This window comes from Vombatus ursinus, unplaced genomic scaffold (genome assembly GCF_900497805.2).
Source record: "Vombatus ursinus unplaced genomic scaffold, bare-nosed wombat genome assembly UNPS02014807.1, whole genome shotgun sequence".
NCBI lineage: Eukaryota > Metazoa > Chordata > Mammalia > Diprotodontia > Vombatidae > Vombatus > Vombatus ursinus.
Genome location: NW_020954585.1, coordinates 21,196,643 through 21,216,959, shown reverse-complemented (window position 1 = coordinate 21,216,959; position 20,317 = coordinate 21,196,643). Strand labels below are relative to the sequence as shown.

Here is a 20,317-nt window from a genome sequence, read left to right as displayed (position 1 = left end):
CTATCTATCTATCTATCTATCTATCTATCTATCTATCTATCTATCTATCTATCTATCTATCTATCTGTATATCTATCTATCTAGAAATAGATATAGATATGTAACTTGATATACACAGATACAAAATAAATAAATATAAGCTGCTTTTTATTTCACTTTTTCAATGAACAAGTATTTATTTCCTCTTATTCCTCTCCCCCATCCCTAATGGGAAAGCTCCCCACAAAACCATTGTGACAAATATACGTAGTCAAGCAAAACAAATCCCTGTACTGGCCACGTCCACCAATATGTGTCTCATTCTGCATTTTGAGTCCAACACCCATCAGGATGGACTTGGTTGGTCATTGCATTGAGCCACGGTTCTTAAGTCTTTCAAATTGTTTGTCTTTACAATGTTACATTTGAGGGAAAAGGCAGTAGGTGGTTGGGAAACTGGGAAAGGCTTCATGTAGAAGGTAATGTTGAATTTTGAAGGAAACTATGGATGCTAGGAAGTGGCCTCCTAGGCATGGGGAACAGCCTGCGAAAAGGCATGGAGATGGGAGACAAAGTATTGTTGGTCAGGATTTGGCTAGACAGTTGATATGAAGGGAAGTAATGTATACTAAGGCTGGAAAGATAGGTTGGAACCAACATTAGCCTATTTGCCATTTCCCATTTGGGATATTGCATTTTTGACCATATACCTTTCTGCACACCGTCCCCATCCACGTCTGGAATGCTCTCCTTCCTCTGCCTCTTGGAAACTCTTGCTCCTATACTTGCTTTCCCTATGAGAGGCCTTTTCTGACTGCCTCGTTTAAGTGTTCCATCCCTGCTTCCCACCTGAAATTACTTTGTATTTTTTTCTGTATCTAACAGTAACATTATGAATGTGACATTAACATGGATGTATTTTGTATTTCTCATCAATGTATATGTGTTACTTCCCAAGCTCTTTAAAGGCCAGTAGGGCCTAGCACAGGACCTGCTGTACATCAGGAACTTAAATATGTACTTGAAAAGGCCTTAACGTGTGCTTGTTAAATTGAACAGCATAAGCTTTCTCTTAGTCTGCCTGGCTCAAAAGTTCCAAGTTGAAGGGATTTTGGAGGTTATTTAGTCACACCTCATTCCACCCCTGCTTCCCTGTACTCCTCCTCTAAACATTGCAAGTATTCCTGACAGTGGTCATCTTGCATAGGTGGAGCAATGGATAGAGGGCTGGGCCTGTAGGTAGGAAGAACTGAGTTCAAATTTGTCCTCAGACGCTTACTAGCTGTGTGACCCTGGGCAGGTCACTTAAAATTCTCTTTGCCTTAGTTTTGTCAACTATAAAATGGAGTTTACTTATAATAGTACTTATTTCCCAAGACTATTATAAGGATCAAATGAAATAATAATTTTAAAGTGCCTAGCACAGTGCCTGGCATATAGTAAGCACTATATAAATGTTAGCTATTGTTATTGTTATTATATCTCCATTACTCTGGAACCAGTGTGGTATGTAGTGAGGAACACAGTGGAAAAAATACAACTTTGAAATCCAAGGACCTGAATCCAACCCTGTTTCTGAGATATGCATGACTTTGGGCAAGTAACAATTTGCCTGATCCTCAGTTTTCTCATCTATAAAATGATGGGGATGTAAAATGATTAAACTACATGACTTATGAAGTCCCTTCAGACTCTACGTCTATGAATCTATGACCTGCTCATAGATTCTTTGACATTTAAAAAAAATTTTTAATTTTAATTTTCTTTTAAATTCTTTTCTCTTCAAATTCCAAGTTCAGCCAACAATTTATTTAGATACTGGTCAATTCTTTCTTTGAGTCAACTATTTTATCTGCTACATACTTTCTCTTCTCAGCGCCAAAACTGTACTCTAGGCCCTTCTTAGTTTACATTTTGCATGACTGCAATTATCTAGCTTATTTCAATTTCTTGCCTTTTGTCCTTGCATCCCATATAAGATAATCCCAGCAAATTAATCACCATAAAAGTCTGCATGCACAATGTCACTAACAAACATTAAACGGTTTGCTATCATCTAAGAAATAAGATGTAGACTTCTTGATCTGTCATTTAATCCCTGCCATATCTGGCAACGTCTTATCCTCACACCATATACAGACATGTCATGATTATTTGAGCTTTCATAATTTTTGCACCATTTGGAATGCCCTCCTGTGCTTTTCTCTTTCTCTTAATCTTACTCAGCTTTCAAAGCCCAGTTTAAATTCCATCTTCCTCATCAAGCTTTACACTACCATTCCAGTCCACCTTGATCTCTACCCTTCTCTTTTAAAATTAAGTTTTCTTTTTTTTATATGTACTTAACATTTTCACAAACAGAAAAAGGATTGTATTGTCTTATAAACAGAAGGATTGTGAATCTTACATATGTCTTGTTTAAAAATGTATATATCATATATATGAAATTTAATATGAAGTACTAACATTACTCAGTTTGTGTCTCTGTCTGAACTTGTTTTTGCTTATTTAAAAAAAATATTTCATTGGTTTTTAAAAAAAATCACTATTGCTGTATACCCACTCCCCATAACTCTCCCTTCCAAATAAAAATCCTTCCTTGTAATAATTATGTATAGTCAAACAAAACAAATTCACACATTATTTGTCTGAAAATGTCTTATTCTGCACCTCTGCCATTATGTGGGAAGCATACTTCATCATGTCTTCTGAAGTTGGGACTGGTCATAGCAATTGATCAAAGTTGTTTTCCTTTACATTTTTGTACATCTTTTTTTTTGATTTCTTTAGGGTATCACAGCCATTGTGCCTCCCTCCCTCCCAACTGACATTTTCCTTTTTTTTTGTCATCTTTGTTACTTGTGAGGTAGAACCTCAGGGTCGCTTTAATTTGCCTTATTCTTTTTATTAGTAATTTGAAGTATTTTTCATATGGTGATAGTTTGCAAACTTCATTTGAAAACTGTGCATTCAAATTCCTTGGCCATTTATCTATTGGGAATAGCTCTTATTCTTGTATGTTGCTATATATAGGATATTAGAACTTTATCAGAGACATCGCTGCAGACTCCCCCACCACCCCAGTTAACTATTTCTCTTCAAAATGATTGTTTGTGCAAAACCTTTCAATTTAATGTAATTAAAATTGTCCATTAAACTTTTGTGATCATCTGTATCCCTTTTTTTGTTAAATACTCACTCCTATTTCCTTCCCTTCTCCTCTCCCTCTTATTATCTAGGTCATGTATCTATTTAGGGCTTGTGTTACATGTTGCGAGATTATGATCTAAACCCAACTTCTGCCACATTTCTTCTCCATAAACTTCCCTGTAGGGAGTTCAACTTGGTGTCCCTGAGTTTATTGAACATTATGGTTTTATTTTTGTTGCTTCTGAGTATTATTAACTAATCTGTTCAGTTAATCAATTTTCTGTTTATTAACCACCAGAAAACTTTTGATCGTTGCTGCTTTGTATCATAGAGATCTGGTATTTTTAGCCCTCCCCTTTCTTCCTTTTTTCTATTATTTCCCTTGAGATGCTAAATCTTTTGTTATTCCAGATAAATTATTTTGTATAGTTCTATAAAGTTACTCATTGATTGTGTGATTGGTATAGCATTGACTTTTAACTTTTATGAATGACACCCAACCATGTGCAATTACTCTCTCTTCAATTATTCATGTTTATTAGGTACTGTTAAGCATTGCTGTGCAATTGTATTTGTGTAATTACTATAGTAAGTAATTATTGGCAAGTAGATACATACTGTAGTTATTTTGAGTGGAATTAATTTTTCAATTTCTTTTTTAGTGATAAGCAGAAAGGTTGCTGATTTTGTGGGTTTATTTTATATCTTGTTGCTTTACTAGATATTAATTGCTTCAGTATACTTTTTAGTTGACTTATTCTTCCCTCTTCCTCATCTCACATCACTCTGATACCTTCAGTCATTATGTCCTCCTTCACCCTTTTCATATGAAGAGTGGCCTTTTTTCTTGCCAGCACAAACTTTTCTACATGCACCCTGGACCCCCTTCCATCCTGTCCTCTCCAGCAGACTGACCTATCATCCCAGCTTTCACCTTCAGTCTCACCCTGTACTAGTTGCTTCCCTTATTCCTACAAACACATACATGTCTTTCCTATCCTCAAAAAAACTCACTTGATCTGGTGGTCCTTGTTAGTTATTCCATCTCTCTCCTCCCTTTCTTGGCTAAACTCCCTGAGAAGGCCATCTATTGTGTTTTTATTTCCTTTCATCTTTTAACTTTGTGTTGTCTTCTGACCCTATCCTTCAAATGAAACTGCTCTCTCCAAAGTTACAAATTTGTCTCTTAATTGCATAATCTAATGCCCTTTTCTTAACCCTTACTTCTTTCTGACCACTTTGTAGACTTTGACACTGTTGGTCACCCTCTTCTTGATACTCTCTAGGTTTTCTTGATACTGCTGTTTTTGGATTCTCCTCTTAACTGCTGCTTCTGAGTCTTCTTTGCTGAATCTTCATCCAAATTATTTCAATTCACCATGGGTGTCCTCCAAGGCTCTGTCCTGGGCACACTTCTCTCCTCTTATACTTTTTCTCTTTGGTGATCTCATCGGCTCCCATGGATTCAATTACCTTTTTTATGCAGATTATTTGCAGATTTGTCTAGCATTAACCTCTTTCCTGATCTCTAGCTTCAAATCTCTAACTGCCTATTGGACATTGTAAACAGTAAGTCCAAAACTAAACTCATTATCTTTCCCCTCAAATTTCCATATTACAGTCCAGGGCTCCACCATTTTGCAGTCACTCAGGCTAAAAATCTTAGGTGTCATCCTTAATTCTTCACTGTTTCTCACCTCCCATATCCAATCAGTTGCTAAGTCCTATTGTTTCCACCTTTGTAATATTTCTCAAAAAATGCTTTCTCTCTAAACATGGTACCTGGTACATAAAAGTGCTTATCCATTGATCAATTATATTTTTAAGTATTTTTTTCATTGTCCTCCCATGCCTACTTTTTCAAGTCACTGCGGTGTATGTGTCTCAGTGTGTACATACACCCTGTCTTCGATTGGAGCATCTTATTGAGTTCTTAGTAGATCGTCTCTTCGTTCTTGGCAACAGAGGTTCATACATAACTTACAATTATCTTCATTGTGGTCTTATGTTCATCATGAGAGCTCATGAAATGATGTGTACGCTTTCTTTGAAGTCATGAAGAAAACAAAACCCACTCTGTCAACTCCTTTATTTGCCTCTCCAGAGACTACCTAAGAACCATCCTTCCACTTAGTTACAACTTTTTGATTTCTAGTTTCATTTCTAATGAGAATGATATTGCTCTTCTGTTTCTATATTGACATGGTAACTGGGATAAAATTTCATTCAGAGTGAAACTCAGAATAAAACATTAATTTAAGTCAATGTTTAGAAAATCTAAAAACTTTGATTCTTAGCACTTTCTACTTTCATCACTACTTCACTGCCACCATTACAGAAATGGAAAGGAGGAACATTTTTCTTTGTTTCACTGACTGCCATGGTCCAAGAACTCATGATGTACATACTGTATCACAGGAACTTTACCCAATACTGTGAACCAAGGGTCACCAGTGTGTCATGGCGCAATTAAGGTTTCTGGTAAGTTAGAGACTTAAAAATTAGGATCTGAAAAAGTACATTCATTTACATTCAGGAATGTAAAAGACAAAATTAAAGTGAACTTTGGAAAGTCTCATAGGGTCATAAGATCCTGAGCCAGAAGGAACCTTAGAGGTCATCTAGCCCAAACTCCTTATTTTAAACATGGGATTCAAACTCATGTTCATCAACATTTCCTCAGACTTGCCTGGTCCTTCTGTATTTAGACACATTATTATGTGTCTCTTCCTAATATGTTGGAGAAACAACTGGCCACACTGGGCTGAAGAACAATAAAAGCTTAAGAATAACTAGAAAGTCATATATGTGTTATATATAGTTTTCTTTTAAAAAGGAGCCGAAAATATTATGGCTCACTTTTAAATGTATTTTGCCATGTGGTCAAGAAATTTAGAAACATTAGAAAAAATGTTAGAAAACTAAAGATTGAAAATTTGCTTTTTATTTCAAAATCATAAATAATGGAAGCATAGTTCAGACCATTTACTAGACATATTATTTTTCAGTAAGTTCTGATGTTAAAGATTTTATCTCAAGGTCTTTAAACAGCCCAAGATGATACTGAGATCTTGACTGGCAGGTATGACCTCTTCAATTTGTAGAGCATTAGAAATCCACAGTGAAAGAACATATTTCTCTGACATGTTTTACAGATAGTAGAAGTATATTTTTAGCAGCATCAAATAGGACAACTTGTTTCATCTCCATTTTTACATAAATGCAGCAAGTATGTCAACTCATATTTAAAGGAAGGGGAAAATAAAACAAAAGACAAACCAAAACTCAATGGCACTCCTTGTCCATGGAAATTTTACATAAAAGTTTACTAATGTCCATGTTATCAAATTTTCTATAGATGTCTTTAAATTATTTTTGCAGATGCAGTGGAGGCAGTCCACACTTGAAACACTTTTACACAAGGATTCAGTAAACAACAATAAATACCATTTCCCCTTTTCAAAACAAAAAGTACATTTGCAGGGGAGGGAGGAGGGCTAATTTCTACACCATATTTTCAGTATGTTCTGAAAGGATTAAAAACCATGGGAAGTGTATTTATTACATACTAGGCCCTAACTGCACGTTTTTTAACCTAGTTATCAAAGACAAACAAAATGAATTTCAATTAAATTGCTCAAATTTAGTGACAGCAGGTGCCTGTGGCAGGTGGACAATATTAAAAATTTCTTAAAAAAATTAGCAATTTCATTAAATAAAAAACAAGAAAAACCAACTGCCATTTCCCTTAAATGTTAAGTTGAAGCCTGATATGTGCTGCCATGTCCTGTACACCCAAGCTGCTTTAGCTATAATAGCCTCATTTTCAGAGTGTATGTAAATGCCATTAATGGTGCTCTGTTCCCTCACGAATCTTGTTGGGTCCTCTTCTGTGAGGCTTTTCCCTGAGTCATGTATTTATTGGAAAGGCTGCCTAGAGTGGAGAAATACACAAACAAACCACAAATTATTCACTTTGCAATTAGCAAAATTACTTCCTACTTTTAATCATTTGCATTAGGGAGTTTGGCCTTCATTTCAAATCTTCACATGACTAGAATTATAAATGTTTCAAATATGAAAGGTTAGCTATAATGAAACTTCTTTAAAATGAAGTCTGGTTGTCACATTAGCACAATTTTATTAAGTTCACAATTAGCTATTCTGTTGGTGTGGAGAGACATGAGTGAGCTCTAATGGTTAAGTACAAACAGATGTGTACAGACTGGTATGTGAGGAGAAAGAAATGGCAAATGTTCATCTTGCTTGAAATAAATAGCGTGCACCAGTACTTTTCAGAAAAAGGTTAAAAGAACAGAGCTCTGATGACGACGCACTGGGAAGCGAGGGGGGGCGGAAGACTGAAAAGATTTTGTTGCTTCCTCTGAACCTATAATGAGGATTCCTATTCTCATCCTTATAACACCATTGAAAAGGGACGGGAAGCATAAAGCACTGAGAATCTCAGCTGAGATATAAAAATTAAGAATTAATATAATATCCATCTGCAAGAAGTCTTCAGTCTTTCTTGAATGAAGAGCTAATCAAATCTTCCTTAAATGGGACACTTACTCATAATAGTACTTAATTTCCCAGGGTAGGCAGAAGGGTTGGACAGTATCAAACACTTAATATATGCTTTTTGATTGATGATAGATTGTTAGAGGTAGTTTATGGTGGTCAGAGTAAGAGTGGGAATATCTTTATGTTCATCAAATGAAGAGGTGTACTTTTAATTTACCATTAACCAGTCTGAAAGTGGGAGGAGTCATTAGATAGAGTAGTTAGGTGAAAGCCACCTTCTCAAGAGTACTGGCTCATTAACATTAGTCTCAGTATAGGAATTCTAAAAACTCTTACTGAAACTATGTCTTTTTGTTCACCATTGCTGTACAATTTCATCTTTTTTTCACAATTTCTCTGCATGTCTCTCTATGTTTTCAGGTATGAACAGAAGTCTAGTAAGGTTGCCCTCTCTCTTCTATTATTACTTGATTTCTTTCTCTTTTTTTTGGACTGGACCAGCATTTCCTTGACCTGCTCTTTTTTTTTTTTTTTTAATTTTTAGGCAACTGGGGTTAAGTGACTTGCCCAGGGTCATAGAGCTATTAAGTGCCAAGTGTTTGGTCTGAGACCATATTTGAACTCAGGTCCTCCTGACTTCAGGGCCAGTGCTCTATCCACTGCGCCACCTAGCTGTTCCCTTGACCTGCTCTTATGAATGCCCTAAAATGCCGTACCCAGTTCAGGTATCATCTGACCATGGTAAAGCAGAGTTGGAAATATCACATTCCTGTCAACTGTCAACACCTCTCTTAACACAGCCTAGGACCACATTAACTCTTTGGCCTCCTGTATCATACTGCTGATTCTTTCATGAGGACTAAATGCAACATTCTTTTTGGACAGCAGAGAGGCATGGGAAAGGGTACTTTATTCAAAATCTGTTCCTCATGTAGATGAATTAACTTATTCTTTCCTGGATCTTTTATCCTTGCAAAAGCTTCCTAGGACCAACAAGAATTCATGGCTCAAATGTGATTATGAATAAGATGCCCAGAATACTGTATTGCTACTTCAGTAAAACATCCACAGTTAAGACTAGAAATGATTTACTAATCACTTAAAAATTAATCTGGTTGTCTTATCTTGGTGAATTAGAGTTTTTGAAGATGGTAGAATGAAAAGTTTCCAGGGAGTCAGTTAAAAATATAAAACAGATAAACATGAAATAACATTCCAAACCAGAAGGTAGCAGATGCAAAAAAGATGGGAAAAAACTCATCTCACAAGATATTCCAAGAGATATCCTCAAATCAGTGAATAATGTGCTTATAAAAATTTAATCAATAATTACCATTAGCAAGAATATCATACCAGGAAATAAAAGAACTTTGCAGAAATAAAAATGTCTCTGGAGGACCTAGAGGTAGAACAAAATGATGCTAAAAATAATGGGAGTTAGGGAGAGAGAGACGACCAATATGAAGACTATAATTGGATCTGGAAAACATCAGGATGAAGAGCATGGAATCACAGATACAGTGTTGAAAGGGACATGAGAGGTGAGTGCAAGCACCTCATTTTATGGATAAGAAAACTGAAGTCAGATGACTTAGCTCAGGATCCCATACCTACTATGTGTATGAGGTGGAATCTGAGCCCAGTTTGTCCTTAATGTAAATCCAGCATTGTATCCACTAGATCAGAGGTGTCAAACATGTGGCCCAACAATCCTCCTAAATGTGGGCTGACCCAGAATAAAATGTAATTGGGTAATATTTAACAAAATAAAGATATAATAAAACATAGATAATATTACATTTCAAAACTAAATCCTGCAGGGATTCTTATGTATAGCAAGCCCCTATTTCTAAATGAGGTTAACACCACTGCACTAGACCAGACTGCAGGAAGTACATAATGAATTTAGGAAACAGATGTCTTGGAAGCATGCTATAGCCCTGACTGAGGACTTAAATTAGCCAGATATCTACTACAGCACTCTTTCTCTTTCCAACTAATAATTCAAACAGCAGAGAAGGCTAATACTTAACCTACCACCCACCCATACCCACACACTCAGTACCTATTTCTTTGCAACCACCATGACCTTGCAGGGCTACGTTAGCAGACCCACAGACTTGCAACAGAGCTCAACCTCTGCCCTTCTCAGGGTCTCCAGAAAATGAAAAGGCAGCAGTGCTCTGAGCTATAAGAGTATTCAGCTACAGAAATGAAGAAGAAAGGGAATTGAGACAGGACACCAGTGCGTGTAGCATATATGGTGCTCCCCTAAAGTTGAGAAAAAGTAGACTGGCATTTAGTTCTGTCCCCCTAGAAGTTACTTGGGGCAGGCAGTGAGGTCAGTAAAATGGAATTACCCAATGTGGGAGAAGGCTAAGATAGCTTTGAGGTCTAGCCCCAAGGGAAACTGCAAGAAAAGGGGAAAGAGTCAGAAAGTGAGCAATAAGGAACTATGAAGAAAAAAAGACTGAAATTACCCAAGATCTGAGGAGATAGAAATTCATTTAAAGATGTGCTTCATCCTCCTTGATGTGTTCCAGATCCTACTATATTCTTCATATTGGTCATCTCTCTCTCTCCTCCTCAATCCCATTATTTCCTCATTATTTTTAGCACCATTACATTCTACCTTTAGTTCCTCCAGATATATTTTGAATTCTGCAGGGTTCTTTTATTTCCTGGAATGATTTTCTTGCTAATGATAATTCTTGATTAAATTTTTATAAGCATATCATTCATTGACTTGAGGATATCTCTTACAATATCTTGCAATATGAGATGCTTTTTCCATCTTAACTTTAAATTTGAGCATAAGCAGATAAACCAACAGGAAAGATATGACAGAAGGTAATATGACCTCCAAATCAGCTAAGCAAATGTAAACATCTATGAATAAATAGCGCAAGACAAATCCTCTGTGGATTCCTAAGTGAGCACGGAATCACAGCAGGACGTTTCCAAGTGGTATAAAAGAAAAATAAGAACTGTGAAGGCAGCTGTATAGAAAAACTTGAAACCACAGTGACAAATGTCACCAAAGAAACAAAAGGGAGACAATTGATTGGGAATGCAAACACACAGAAGTGAAGGATAATCTGGAATAAGAGAAACAAAAAACAATAACATTAAAAAACTATATGATCTGACTTCATAGTATTGTATTTCTTGCCTTCTTACTAGGTAGGGGAGGGAACAGAAGGAGAGAATTTGGAACTGAAAAAAATTAAAAATTAGAAGAATATATGATTTCTATGCAAGCAAGCATATTGATCTCAAAGATAAAATGTATAGAAACAATTTATTTTTAATAATGTAATAAAATTAATTTTAATTAATTACAGGTTTCCCAGAAGAAAACACTACAAGTCCAAAAACCTGAACATGGCAATACAAGAAATAATAAAACAAATCTATCCAGAATTCCTGAACACAGAAAACCCCACGTACCAATGGAAATAATCCAGACTGTCCACAGAAAAACAACAACAACAACAATGCTACAAACTCCAAGACACAGGATTAGATTTAACAGTTCCACTGACAGAAAAGCAAATTCTGCAAGAGACCATAAAAAAGACCTTTAAATATAAAGGAAATGAAATTTTATTAGCATAAGACTATTCTGAACCCACTAGAAACCATAGGAGGGAATGGAATGCTATACTGGGATCAAAAGAGCAAAGGCATTGAAGAAGCCACCCAAGGTGGCATACCCTGCAAATCTGAGCCGTTAATTTAATCAATTTAAAAGGTGAACATTCCTACAAAGAAAACCACACATGACCAAACTACTTGCTTTTTAAACACCCTAGACAACAGAAATACAAGAAAGGAAAACAATACAACTAAGGATGAGAAGAACAAAAGAATAACAGAGAGATAATTATTAAGCTTCTTTCTAAAATATACAAGGAGAAACGGGTGAAAACAGAAGTCATATAGAAAATGAGATGGTGGAGAAACAGACCTGAAACATAGTGGACTAAAATATGCAACAATGGACCTACAGGTGAATCAAAGATTTTTGTGGGACTAAATTGAAGAAAGGAAGAGTATGTAAAAGGGGAGAGGGGGAGAAAGGAAAGAGGATTATGTTATGTACCCTAATCAAGTCAAAAGTTAACAATTAAGAGAAAACATATATATATTCTGTAATCTCTGAGGAAGAAGAAAACTAGTAGGAGAACAGGTGAAGAGATAAAGAGAAAAACTGAAACAGGGAAAAGAGGGCAATATTGATTCAATGGTAGGAGAAGGCCCACTAAAGAACATTCCTATGGGGGAAGAGAGATATTCTAGAAATGGAGATGGAGACTTTATGTTGGCTCTAACTATAGGGATTTGGTGCTTAGTTGCCTTCCTCATCCTGGGGGCAATTGACACCCACTAGAGTGACAGAGCATGAACCCAGAAAGGATATTTCATAGTAAATGGGAAAAACACAATGATCCCAGGGAGGTGAAAGGGTGGCAGTGAACTATACAATCAGGAAATATGAAAATTTCTATCATGGTGGAGAGTTCTAAATTCCCTATCACCTGTCTGAATTATGCTAAAAGTGAGATACAGCAGAAAGAGAGAGTGTGTGGGGAACAAGCTCCACAAAGCAATAACCAAGAAACTATCTAGAAGAAGGAACCCAAAATAGATACACTAGAAACATTAATTCCATGAAGAATAGAGATTAAAGAAGGATTAACTAAGTAAAAGGGTCACGAATTAAGAAAAGTCTAGAATAGACAGAAAATGAAGATAAACAATTAAGAGAAAAACATAAATAATTTTTTAGAAAAAGATGCAGAAAATGAAATTTAAAAACTAAATATCAAAACATGCTAAAGGAAAGGAGGGAGGGAAGAGGATGTTACTCAACTACTTAATTGAGAGGGAGAAAACAGGGAATTTGATAATAAGATATAAGGAAGAAAAAGAAGCTAATAAGGAAAACTCCAAAACTAGAAAGGGGTAACAAACGGCCAAAGGGGGAGAGAGGGAGAGAGAGAGAGAGAGAGAGAGAGAGAGAGAGAGAGAGAGAGAGAGTGTGTGTGTGTGTGTGTGTGTGTGTGTTTGAGGTTGAGCAAAAGAGGGCTGTTGGGAATAGGTTTGCCTTAAAGCAGATTATGCTAAAATGACTGAAGAAACAAAATACTGTCTTTACAGAAGAAGGGTAAATAAGCCTACTTTGAAAAGGAAAAAAAAAACATGTTAGAGACAAATGGAGGAAAATATAAGCTTAAGTCTCATAATTTTCAATGTAAAAAGATGAACAGTCCAATATAATGAAAAAGACTGACCGAATGGATTAAAAAAAACCCTCACAATCTGTTCCTTACAAGAAACACAACTAAAAACCAAAGACATACACAGAATGGAAAAGAGAGGCTAGAAAAAAATTTGCTTTGCATCACATGCATCCAAAAAAGCAGGAGTAGCAGTCATACTATAGACAAAGCAAAAACAAACATTCAAAATATAAAAAGAGACAAATAAGGAAACTTTATTTTACTTAAAGGAATAAAAGACAATAAACCAATATCAGCATTAAACTTACAGTGGCAAGACATTTTAATATCCCTCTCTCAGTTTTGGAGAAATCTAATAGAACGACAAGCAAAAGGGAAAATAAAGAACTAAAAAAATGCTGGAGAAACTAGAGCTAAAAGATTTATAGCGTCTTCTAAATGGGACAGATTAAATGATTTATATATTTCTCAGCATCACATGGAATTTTTACAAAAAACTGATCATGTATTATGGCACCGAGACATGTCAAATAAATGTAAAAAGGCAGAAATATTAAATACATCTTTTACAAACCACAAGTCAATAAAAATAGTAATCTGTTTGGGGAGTTAGAACAAAAGATCCAGATATGAATAGAAACTTAATAAAGAAATCTTAATTGAGTTGGTCAAAGAACAAATCATAAAAACAATTAACAGCTATGTGAAAGAAAATGATAATGAAGAAACAACGTACCAAAATTTCTGGAATGCAGCTAAAGCAGTCCTCAGGAAAAAAATCATATCCCTACAAAAATATATTAACAGAATAGAAAAGGAAAGGATTAATGAACTGAATATGCATTCTAAAAAAGAGAAAGCCAACAAATTAACCTAAAATAAGCCCAAAAGAAGCTATTAGAACTAGAGGAGAGACTGATAAAATGGAAATCAAAAGAGCTATAGAAATGATAAAATAAAACTGAAAGCTGGTTCTTTGTAAAGGCTAACAAAATTGATAAACTGACTAAAAAGAAGGCAGAAAAATCTAAACAACAGAATAACGAATGAACAAAGAGAAATTACAACAGAACTAGAAGAAAAAAAAAGAATTATTAGAACCTACTACGTATAGCAATATGCTAGCAAAACTGAGCACACAGGGGACAGCTAGGTGGCACAGTGGATAGAGCACTGGCCCTGAGTCAGGGGGACCTGAGTTCAAATCCGGCCTCAGACCAAACACTTGACACTAGCTGTGTGACCCTGGGCAAGTTACTTAACCTCAATTGCCTAAACAAACAAAAAAAAAAAACTGAGAACACAAAAGAAAACAGAAATACTTTTAAATTATAAAATATACATAAAGAAGACAAAATAGAATCTTAAATCTCAGAAAAAGAAACAGAACTAGCTGTAAAGGAACTATCAATGGAAAACACACCCAGTCCTGATGGAGTCACGGGAGAATTCTATTAAACTTTTAAAGAATTATTACCAATACTACACAAATATTCTCAAAAACTGAGAAAGAAACCCTATCCAATTCCTTTTAAAAGATAAATAGAATCCTAATTGTAAACCAGGGAGGAATAAATCACAGGAGAACTATAGACCAAAATCATTAATGAATATCAATTAAAAATTTTTAAGTAAAATTCTGTCAGCAATAAAATTAATTATATTAAAAAGAAAAAAAATCCCAAACTAAATGATTACCTCAATAGATACACGAAAATCCTTTGAAAATGTACAATATACACTTATGCTGAAAACCCTTCAAAGTATAACAGCATCTTGTTTTAATATCATAAAAAGTATCTATCTCAAACTAAAAGCAAGCATCACACACAATTGAGATCAAAGCAATCAGAACTCAATGAACTAGCAATAGAAACCATTTGGAAAAATTAAAGATATCAAGGGGAATGATGAAAAGAGGCAGGTATGAAGGGAAAACAGCACATCCAGACCTCCAGCTATATTATAAAGTACCAGTCTTCAAAACTATCTGGTATTGGTTAAAAAGAAAAAAAGAGAAGTATAACAATGGAGCACACTAAACAAGGCAGAATCAGAAACAATGGAATTCCATTACCTAGTACTTCATAAATTGGAAAACATAAATTATTTGGGAAACCACTCCCTATTTGATAAAAGCTGCTGGGAAAATTGGAATGCAATCTGGAAGAAATTAGGCTTGAAGCAACACTCTAAAAAATATTATACAATACATTACATGGAGATATGACCTTAATATTAAAAAGATCACATTACAGAAGAAATTAGAAGAGAAGTACTTCATACACCTTTCACAACAACTATTGGTAGGAGATGTAGTCTTAACTAAAGAAGGAATAGAGGCAATCACAAAAGATAAAAATGATAACTTTGATCACATGAAAATGAAAAGCTTCTGCACAAACAGAATTAATGCACCTAAGAAAAGGAAAGTGGCTCAATGGGAAAAAATATTTTATCAAATTTCTAGGATAAGGGTTTGTTATACTTTCTCTCTATACACAAACATTCATATATATGTATATGTAAACAATTAGTGCACATATATGTATATGACCAAAAGCCATTTTCCTATAGATAAGGTCAAAGGATATGAATAAAATTTGCAAAAGAATTTCAAACTACTAGTATCACATGAAAGAATGATTAAAATCATTAATATAAAGAAATGAAAATCAAAACAACCCTGAAATTTTACCTTGCACATTGCACACTGGCAAAATGATCAAAAGATAGTAATAGTTAATGTCAGGAAAATAGGAACACTAATGCACTGGTGGTGGAATTGTGAATCAGTACATGAAGAGATAATTTAAGAAGATAAAAGTACAACTTGTTACTGTTTCTGACTGTTAATTTTCTGACTGCAGTATAATTTTTACATGAGGGTAGGTTGTGATTATGGGTGTGCAAGAGTGTAGGCTCATGTATTTCTGCTATGGTTACACATGAGAAGACTGTGAAGCTGTAGACTCATTACTTGTGTGCATTAGAGGTCGACCACGGACACGTATGAGTGAAGTTTTTTGTTTCTGTGCTGTAGGATGGGAATGAGAATGTGGGCAACAGTTGTGATCACCAGGTATGTTTGTTGTGGAAGGGACTGTTCTGGTATGGCTTGGACATCTCAGGTCCTTTCCAATGCCGAGATTCTGTGAAATTGTTAAAACACATAAAAACTTGTTGAGCTTCTTTCACAACCAGAGGGATAAAAAATATCTAAACAACTTTTAAGATACACCAAACCAGAAAAACAGTGACTTGCTTGAGCTCTCCCCCAAACCTCTAAAATACCTATAAATACCTATAAAAATACCTATAAATATAGGTATAGGCATACCAATACCTATAAAAAAATGGCTATAAACAAATTCTAAAGCAGCAGAACCCACAAAAAGACAGAGCGAAACAAATTTCCAGCCCAGGACAGCCTGGATGGTTGATCAGAAAGGTATATCGTGCCAGGCGGGAAGAGGAGCACAGTTTGGCGTGGGTGCACAGGCCGCAGCGACCCTGGAGCAGGCCTCAGAGGACTGAATCACGGGCAGCTGTGGTGGTTTCCAGACTTTTCAACCCATGAACGCCAAAGACAACTTGGAAGGTCAGCACCGAAGACAACCTGGAAGGTCAGTGGGAAAAGTCTGTGTCAGTGGGGAGAGAGAGAGAGGCTGGTGGTCTCAGCTCCAGTCTCCGAGCTCAGCGGGGGCAGCAGCTGCCTCCTGAGTTTCTGGCCCACAGACTGAGGGGGAATCGAGTGGCTGCTCAGAGGGGGATTGCAGGGATCTCTCTGCTGGTGCAGGATTCTCTTGCTTTGCTTGTGCTTGGATCTGGGTCACAGTTCTGGGTGGCGGTCCTGGGGCAAGGAGGAGCGCTGGTGTGGTACAGCTTGTAGTGGCTGTGGAGAGGAAACCCTCCTCACAGTTCCAAGACAGAAAAGAGTGCTCATAGACCAGAGCACAGGCCAGGAAAGGAGAAACACCTTGCCCTTGATCATACTACCTTGGAAGAACTGAAAATTTACAGGTCCCTAGAAGTATCTCTGAACACTGCTGCACAAAACCCCTGAAGCTTGGGACAGTACATTCTCCACACTGGAAACAGACTCCTACCTTAACAACGAGTTTATAACTCAAGTAATTGGCTGGGATCACGAACAAGCAGTGCAAAAAGAGTCGGACTATATTATCTTACTTTGATGACAAGGAAGATCAAAACATACAACCAGAAGAAGACAACGAAGCCAAAGCCCCTACATCCAAAGCCTCCAAGAAAAATATGAATTTGTCTCAGGCCATGGAAGAGCTCAAAAAGGATTTTGAGAAGCAAGGAAGAGAAGTAGAGGAAAAAATGAGAGTGATGCTAAAGGAGACCCAAAAAAATACTGAAGAAAACAACACCTTAAAAAATAGCCTAATCCAAATGGCAAAAGAGGTCCAAAAAGCCAATGAGAAGAATGCCCTTAAAAGCAAACTTAGCCAAATGGAAAAGGAAGTCCAAAAGCTTACTGAAGAAAATACTTCCTTAAAAATTAGAATGGAGAAACTGGAAGATAGGGACAATTTGAGAAATCAAGGCACTGTAACACTAATCAAAAGGAATGAAAAAATGGAAGAGAATGTGAAATATCTCACTGGAAAAACAACTGACCTGGAAAATAGATCCAGGACAGAGAACTTAAAATTATTGGACTATCTGAAAGCCATGATCAAAAAAAGAGCCTAGACATCATCTTTCAAGAAATTATCAAGGAAAACTGCCCTGATATTTTAGAACCAGAGGGCAAAATAGAAATTGAAAGAATCCACCGATCACCTCCTGAGATCCCCAAAGGAAAACTCCTAGGAATGTTGTAGCCAAATTCCAGAATTCCCAGGTCAAGGAGAAGATATTGGAAGCAGCCAGAAGGAAACAATTCAAGTACTGTGGAAACACAATTAGGATAACACACGATTTAGCAGCTTCTACATTAAGGATCCGGAGGGCATGGAGTATGATATTTTGGAGGGCAAAAGAATTAGGACTACAACCTAGAATCACCTACCCAGCAAAACTGAGTATAATCCTTAAGGGTAAAAAATGGTCATTCAATGAAATAGAGGACTTTCAAGCATTCCTGTGGAAAAGACCAGAGCTGAATAGAAAATTTGACCTTCAAATACAAGACTCAAGTGAAACATGGAAGAGGTAAACAGGAAAGAGAAATCATAAGAGACTTATTAAGGTTGAACTGTTTACATTCCTGCAGGGAAAGATGATATTTGTAACTCATGAGTCCTTTGTCAGTATTAGGGTAATGGGAGGGAAAAAATTATATGTTTGTATAGACAGATAGATAGACAGATAGATAGAGGACACAGGGTGAGTTGAAGATGAAGGGGTGATATCTGGAAAATAAAATTAAGGGTTGGGAGAAGATTATACTGGGAGAAGTAAAATGAGGTAAAATATCTCATATGAAACAGACAAGAAAGGCTTTTACAGTGGAGGGGAAATGGGGGAAGGTAAGAGGGAATGAGTAAATCTTATTCTGATAGGATTTGGCTTAAGGAGGGAATAACATAAACGATGGGGTATGGAAATCTATCTAACTCTACAGGAAAATAAGGGGGGGGAAGGGGACAAGAGAGCAAGGGATTAACAGAGGGGAGGGCAGATTGAGGGAGGGGATAATCAAAAGCAAACATTTCTGAGGAGGGACAGGGTCAAAAGACAGAATAGAATAAATGGGGGGTAGGATAGGATGAAGGGAAATATACTTCGTTTTTCACAACAGGACTTCTATGGAAGTGTTTTGCATGACTACACATGTATAACCTGTATCGAGATGCTTGCCTTTTCAATGAGGGTGGGTGGGGAGGGAGGAAGGGAGAAAATTTGTAACCCAAAGTTTTAAAAACACTTGTTAAAAATAATAAAAAAAGATATATCAAACCGAAGTATAAAAAATAACAAAATTAAAATATGGACAGAGCGGCAGGAATACAGGTACTTTTATTACATTGCTGTTGGTAGACTGGTGTAAGTGCTTTGGATAAGAACATGGCAATATACAGTAAATGATAAGTCATGAGCTGTACAAAAATATCTAAAACTTCTTTATTTCACTATGAAGTGAAAAACTCTTAACAATGACTGCAGAATGGCTATGTGAATTATAGAATATTAATGTACATGAATATTATTGTGCCATAAAAATGACAAATGTAAAAGGACATAGAAAGACCTCTATGAAATAATACAATATAAGATCAGAAGAACAAGAATGTCACACATAGAGACTACAACCATATTTTCAAAAACCTCAAGTTAGTGACTAGAAGTGATACAAAGCTGGATTTGGAAAGTGGCAGAGGATAAACATTTCATTACTTTCAGAGAGAATGTGGGTATATTGGAAAGAGTGACTAGAGAGTGGGTCTTGGATCCTGATGCAGATACTTCACCACTCTGTGAAAACAGGGTGACTTATGTGAGCTCTTAGAGACTCAATTTCGTTTTTAGTAAAATATGGATAATAAGGCCTGCACTGCCTACTATACAGAGTTGTTGTGAAGAAAGCATTCTGCAAATTTTAAAGTTATAGAAATGTCAGTTATTATATCACATTATTTTAATTAAAACATAAATAATTTAAATTTTACAATTCTATTTGTATTACTCAATGTTTAACAATTAAAAATTTTTTGACATTTACGCTAGTATTCAATTGTTAAGTACGTAATTAAAATTCTTTTCTCTTTCAGTTTTTACTGATTAAAACCTAAAAACACAGGGAATTCCAAAATATAAAAGATAACTATTTTTAGGCCTACAAACCCATGTAGGCACAATGAAGTATAAAATACAATGATGTACAGAGGGGATGCCGCATTTATCATGGAAAGCTTCTTATATTATCTCTACCAGCATCAAAAAGGTTGTATATATTGATTTTAAGCTCTCCCTTTTAAACCATCCTGGATTTCTTGTACAAATTATCATGCTTCTACTTTTTATCCAACCTAATCTGCTTCTATTTGGCAGCTAGACCTGGTTAACAATGGATGCCTCTGCCCCAAAGTGACCTGAGTCCCCAAATAACAATTGTTACAATCTAAATGTTACAGAATTAGGAGAGTTTTTCTCTTGGTATATGATGAAAAAAATCATGTTTCATATATAATACTCGCTAATAATTAGTTTGGCCTATGATAAACATATAAAAAGCTTTGACAATGGGAATTTTAATTACTCAACTTTGCTGGAAAGTTTCTATATTGGTACATATGTAAAATAATTTATGAAGTAACTTTTTTGCATTTTCAATCCAATAACAAATATATTGTTTTTGATCAGGCATTGATCAGGCAGCCACACACAGGTTAAAATGAGATTTAATTTAACAGAATATCAGAGCAGGAAAGGACCTCAGAGTACAT

At 35.8% G+C, this 20,317-nt stretch overlaps 1 protein-coding gene across 8 annotated transcripts in view; it reads right to left on the bottom strand.

Moving 5' to 3' along the window:
* The window catches only part of TUT7 (terminal uridylyl transferase 7), a 99,317-nt gene that overhangs the window by 5,229 nt on the left and 73,771 nt on the right, over nucleotides 1-20,317 (bottom strand). The window contains exons 29-30 of one of the 8 annotated variants that reach the window (XM_027874938.1): nucleotides 13,636-13,686; nucleotides 6,066-7,063 (exon numbers count right to left, since the gene is read on the bottom strand). The exons of 5 other annotated variants lie outside the window; for them this stretch is intronic. In XM_027874938.1, the coding sequence (XP_027730739.1) occupies nucleotides 13,679-13,686 (8 nt within the window). In that variant the 3' untranslated portion in view covers nucleotides 6,066-7,063; nucleotides 13,636-13,678. Of the gene's footprint in view, nucleotides 1-6,065; nucleotides 7,064-13,635; nucleotides 13,687-16,474; nucleotides 16,519-20,317 lie in introns of those variants that run through there. 2 more of the 8 variants (XM_027874936.1, XM_027874937.1) reach the window with 2 other exon arrangements.